The 6585-nt window shown below is 37.8% G+C and overlaps 1 protein-coding gene across 1 annotated transcript; it reads left to right on the forward strand.

Moving 5' to 3' along the window:
- Positions 1-868: 868 nt before the first annotated feature.
- On the forward strand, positions 869-3238 carry LOC139474277 (uncharacterized). Its single transcript, XM_071257222.1, has one exon. The coding sequence runs from the start codon at positions 1307-1309 to the stop codon at positions 2174-2176; it is 870 nt and encodes a 289-aa protein (XP_071113323.1). The 5' UTR covers positions 869-1306; the 3' UTR covers positions 2177-3238.
- Positions 3239-6585: the final 3347 nt, after the last annotated feature.

Here is a 6585-nt window from a genome sequence, read left to right on the forward strand (position 1 = left end):
TAAGTTGATGCATGATTAAAATCCTCAATCGGTCACTTACCTATTTCAGGGGCGGTGGGGTAGTCTAGTGGTTAAAGCGTTCGCTTGTCACGCCTAAGGCCTGGGTTCGATTCCCCACATGGGTACAATGCGTGAAGCACGTTTCTGGTGTTCCCCCGCCGTGATTTTGCTGGAATATTGCTAAAAGCGGCGTAAATCCTTATTCACTCACCTATTTCAAAACCAATGATATTGTCTACATGACACTTTTTTTTATGGATAGCAACATCTTTTATTCTTTGTACGACGTTTCAGCGCTACTTTTCATCAGGTGAACATTATTGTTATTTCTATATTAATTTCCATTTTAATATGATATTATTCAACGTTTAATATGTTATATAATGCAATATGCATTGAATAATTAATAGGCATAAACTCTTGTATTTCTTCTCATATATTAGACTAAAATATCAAATACACCAAATAATTTTTTTTTAATAATATAACGATTGCATTCATTGTAAAAGAAATTGTCATTGTTCATTTCATATTGTAAAAGAAATCGGCATATCAGAGACTATATATATATATGGTATACTACCATATACTACCATTCTGTCATATCATGACAGATTAATAATAGCAATATGAAACAATCGAGTGGTCCTTAACTTCTTTTGGGTGGTATAGGTCTCTTCTTAAAAAATAATCAAAAATGCAAAATAACGCGGGACTTCGATGAGATCCTTGTCTCACCCCAAGCGTACGATTTAGCACAGTGATAGTATATATACAGCATTTTGATAATACATGTTAAAGCACGTCTCGCGCTGTGCATTGAAAGCGTTTGTGTTGGATTAATATATGTCATTCAGTGTCTCCTGGCTGACCATGTTATTCCTCGTGTATACACCGTTCGGGGCCCCCTACCGACACCATTGTGTCAATAATTAGCTCTCTTGTAAACGTACTGCTAGAACACATGAAGAAATTCGGAGGCAGATTATTCGGGACTTGTTATTTTAACCGGATAATTGACTGCTGCGCTATTTCAAGCCTGGGATACGCTGCGATCGTGGTGTAGTGCGGGTATTGACAGAGCTGTTTGTTTGTGTGAGACACTGAGAAACATTTCGTGATCAGGGTGACAGCCGCTACTGGCTTATTGTGACCGTTTCATGTGATACAGGTAAACTTTCATGGATACTGCCGCTTCACGTGTGTGGAGCAAGTTCTAGCGATATGGTTTGTATGTACGGGTGGGTTTGACGGCTGTGATACACCTTGGGGGTTAAAGCCAGACATTGACAAAAGACAGGCAAATATGGCGCTTATGTCTTCAAAGGGACTCCACGAGGACGAGTTGATAAAAAGGCTGGAGAAGCTCTCTCGCAATTATGACTTAGCGACCATGAAGATCTTCATAGCTGTGGAAAGTTTAGGTGAAAGTTTAGTTTACAGTACGTACAACAACGAGCGAAGGAACAAATGGGAGTTCTTCCTCACACGGAAGGAAGCGTGTCGTTTAGATCTCAACCGACATGAGAAAACGCGAGAGAAATACAAACAGTTTCTCTACAGCACGCCAAGAGAAGAACAGGGTCGACAGTTCCACGCAGCAGTGCTCGCCATGATGAGGAAGAAGGGCGCTGTGGATATGTTCCGCCATCTCAAGCCGTATGAGGACGTCGAGACGACGTTCAGCGGCCATCTTTGTAAGCTGTTTGACAAGAAAGTGGAGACATGGTTTGATACTTTTGATGCACTAGCGGTCAATCTGGTGGCCCACGTCAAGGTTTCCACGTTTACCCGGGTCCTAAATGGTCAAATTGATGCTCTGTGTCGACGCGATGGCCATCTGTACGTCGTCAATGTGAAGGTCACGGGCCAGGAGACTCCGCGACCTATAGACCTCGCCGAGCTGTGCATGTGCAAGGCTATGACGATCCAGAACGGGCTGGAAGGACCTGACAAGGTTCGTTTGTCCCTTCTGATCTGCCATCTGAACGAGGATCGCCCAGTTCTGCGCCTATGGTCGTACAGCCCCTCGGATGAGATGGAGCAAGCCATTCGAGAAGGCGATATTGATAAGATGATAGACTGTGGGAAGCTGTCGCAGTATCATGAGTTCTGGAAGGCTAACGTCCATCTTATTGGCGAGGTCAAGACAGACCGACTATATAATGGGTATTGATGAAGCTTGGTCCAGGGATGGAGTGTGGTCGTGCTCGAGGACATTGCTTTCAGCACTGATGGATCGCTGTGATAACGTAACGTCTGTGATAACGAAAGGCCAGCGCCACTAGTAAAGGGTCGATTCTGATGCAGGAACAGTGATATGAATTTCAGGCGAACAGTCGTGTCTGTGTGAGTTTCAATCGGAACATCTATCCCAGTTTCATTCAAATCGGACCGAATGACGCAGCCTGCACGCAACAGTGCGTGCTTAGAGATCGGGAACCCTACAAGTGTTTCTATTTAACGTGTGTAAATATATAACAATTACCTGTCAAAATAGAGTCGAAGTGCCTGGTACATTACCCAGCGATAAACTGTAAGCAATATGATCCACGATACTGTATTACAAGCAAGTTGTAGCTTAGGACATTGTGTTAGTATTTATGCATTCGTGGTAGCTAGTATTTATGATTTTTACTTTTTTTCATATTGGGTGGCCAAACTGTCTCAAAATGTAGATATAGTAAGATATATAAAACGTTATTATATGAATGTTGCTATTTATTAGGACGTCCGTCCAAAACACATAAAATGTAACTTAGATAGATATATGATGTATATTCCGTATGATAGTAGTAGATCAAAGGCAAAGAAAGAACAGTATTGTCAAACTTTAAAGTATCAGGAATTGATGTTGTAGCCGAAAAATGGTCTTGCTAAAAAATGTTTTCATCAGTTGCACTAAAAAATTATTAATTTGATCTTCAGATATGCATGTTTGTCAGTATTGATTCGACATTATTTTCAGATTTTGATGTTATCAGTTTACTATGGCTTCAAGAACAGTATCAGTTTACTATGGCTTCAAGTACAGTATCAGTTTACTATGGCTTCAAGTACAGTATCAGTTTACTATGGCTTCAAGTACAGTATCAGTTTACTATGGCTTCAAGTACAGTGTCAGTTCACTCTTGCCAATCAGTCTCCACAGTTCGACCTTTCCATATTTTATTTAACGCTAGTTGTGTATATAGATGTATTTGTTTAATTTGATACTACTGACTTTCTATGTTTCATATGTACTCCATATCAATCAGAAATCTTGTCATTCAAAATAAATACTTTATCGTCTAAAGTTGTTGTCATACACAATGGACGTCTTAACGCAAGGAAGGGGTGAGTGGTCTTTGCTAGACAGATCGTGTGCCACCTTGGTGTTTGGGTGGCCATGCATATTGTTTGGATTAGGGTTATGTGAATATGATGTATCATAATATTTAGCAGGGTCCGACAAAGTTTTTATTTCATAGGTGCGAATGTCCTAAATATGTGTCCTATCACATATATCATCATGAATATTACTTGATTGTAATTCGGGCTGGCTGTGATTTAAGTGGATCATTTTTAGGAAACTTGGCATCTTGCATCTCGACAAAAGTCTAAATCTTTGCTTATTGTATGTTTCGTAACTTGGCATATTTCATATCCTGAATCATTCATATCACATGTCCTGAATATTTTCATATCACATCCTGAATCTTTTCAAACCACATGTCCTGAATCTTTTCATATCAAATGTCCTGAATCGTTTCATACCACATGTCCTGAATGTTTTCTTATTACACGTCCTGAATCTTTTCATATCACATGTCCTGAATCTTTTCATATCACATGTCCTGAATCGTTCCATACCACATGTCCTGAATCTTTTCATATCACATATCCTGAATCTTGTCTTATCACACATCCTGAATCTTTTCATATCACATGTCCTGAATCGTTTCATATCACATGTCCTGAATCTTTTCATATCACATGTCCTGAATGTTTTCATATCACATGTGCTGAATCTTTTCATATCACATATCCTGAATCTTGTCTTATCACATGTCCTGAATCTTATCATATCACATATTCTGAATCGTTTCATATCACATGTCCTGAATCTTTTCATAATCACATGTCCTTAATGTTTTCATATCAGATGTGCTGAATCTTTTCATATCACATATCCTGAATCTTTTCTTATCACATGTCCTGAATCTTATCATATCACATATTCTGAATCTTTTCATATCACATCCTGAATCTTTTCAAACCACATGTCCTGAATCTTTTCATATCAAATGTCCTGAATCGTTTCATACCACATGTCCTGAATGTTTTCTTATTACACGTCCTGAATCTTTTCATATCACATGTCCTGAATCTTTTCATATCACATGTCCTGAATCGTTCCATACCACATGTCCTGAATCTTTTCATATCACATATCCTGAATCTTTTCTTATCACACATCCTGAATCTTTTCATATCACATGTCCTGAATCGTTTCATATCACATGTCCTGAATCTTTTCATATCACATGTCCTGAATGTTTTCATATCACATGTCCTGAATCTTTTCATATCACATATCCTGAATCTTTTCTTATCACATGTCCTGAATCTTATCATATCACATATTCTGAATCTTTTCATATCACATGTCCTGAATCTTTTCATAATCACATGTCCTGAAACTTTTCAGATCACGTCCTGAATATTTTCATATCAGATATCCTGAATATCTACATATCACATATCCTGAATCTTTTCATATCACATGTCCTGAATCTTTTCATATCAGATATCCTGAATATTTTCATATCACACATCCTGAATATCTTCATATCACATATCCTGAATCTTTTCAGATCACATCCTGAATATTTACATATCACATATCCTGAATCTTTTCACATCACATGTCCTGAATCTTTTCATATCACATGTCCTGAATCTTTTCATATCAGATATCCTGAATATTTTCATATCACACATCCTGAATATCTTCATATCACATATCCTGAATCTTTTCAGAAGCTATCCTGAATCTTTTCATATCAGATATCCTGAATCTTTTCATATCACATATCCTGCATATTTTCATATCACATATCAAATATCACAAACTGCATGACAGGTCTAGCCTGATGATGTATTGTAGTGAGAAAAAATACAGAAAATGTAAGCTTCATATCATACTAAACATACTTAACCAAAGTTAAAATATTCCCTTATGACTCAATTATCCCAAGACAGTGTATACATGTACACATTAACCTACCCCATGAAGTCAAGACCACACTCAGTGAACTGTACCGAAGCGCACGAGAATCTTTTCATAATCACATGTCCTGAATCTTTTCATATCAGATGTGCTGAATCTTTTCATATCACATATCCTGAATCTTTTCTTATCACATGTCCTGAATCTTATCATATCACATATTCTGAATCTTTTCATATCACATGTCCTGAATCTTTTCATAATCACATGTCCTGAAACTTTTCAGATCACGTCCTGAATATTTTCATATCAGATATCCTGAATATCTACATATCACATATCCTGAATCTTTTCATATCACATGTCCTGAATCTTTTCATATCAGATATCCTGAATATTTTCATATCACACATCCTGAATATCTTCATATCACATATCCTGAATCTTTTCAGATCACATCCTGAATATTTACATATCACATATCCTGAATCTTTTCACATCACATGTCCTGAATCTTTTCATATCACATGTCCTGAATCTTTTCATATCAGATATCCTGAATATTTTCATATCACACATCCTGAATATCTTCATATCACATATCCTGAATCTTTTCAGAAGCTATCCTGAATCTTTTCATATCAGATATCCTGAATCTTTTCATATCACATATCCTGCATATTTTCATATCACATATCAAATATCACAAACTGCATGACAGGTCTAGCCTGATGATGTATTGTAGTGAGAAAAAATACAGAAAATGTAAGCTTCATATCATACTAAACATACTTAACCAAAGTTAAAATATTCCCTTATGACTCAATTATCCCAAGACAGTGTATACATGTACACATTAACCTACCCCATGAAGTCAAGACCACACTCAGTGAACTGTACCGAAGCGCACGAGAACACAAAGGTGACCGTTATCAAACACTGCTCAAATCAACATTTACCTACACAGTAGCATGCCCTGATCTGGGGGCATTAAAATAAAATAGAAGGATATCAGGAGCTAGACAGCCTGGAACATAAGTAGCAATACTTAAAGCCACTGAAAAACACAAACACGGTAGAGAAATCCCCACTGAAGATAACAGCCTACAGAAGGCTTTCTTGTCTGAGTTATCAGCCACGGTGGGAAGGCTAGACTCAGGACACCACTAAGTCAGCCCAATCCGGTGCTCCTAGACAGCTGAATTTACTTGGTGGTAACCCGTTGGTGGCTGGTGACAGATTTAGGGGTATTGGCCTGGGCACATTGCTGAGGTACTGGGATTAGTGTTTATACAATGAACTACTTTCTCTTTACATAGGTAAGACACCATAGCTGGTGTTAACCTTTCCTGGAAAAGGTTATGGGAATATTG

Source organism: Haliotis cracherodii, unplaced genomic scaffold (genome assembly GCF_022045235.1).
Source record: "Haliotis cracherodii isolate W230 unplaced genomic scaffold, xgHalCrac1.p SCAF_3, whole genome shotgun sequence".
In the NCBI taxonomy this organism is placed as follows: Eukaryota; Metazoa; Mollusca; class Gastropoda; order Lepetellida; family Haliotidae; genus Haliotis; species Haliotis cracherodii.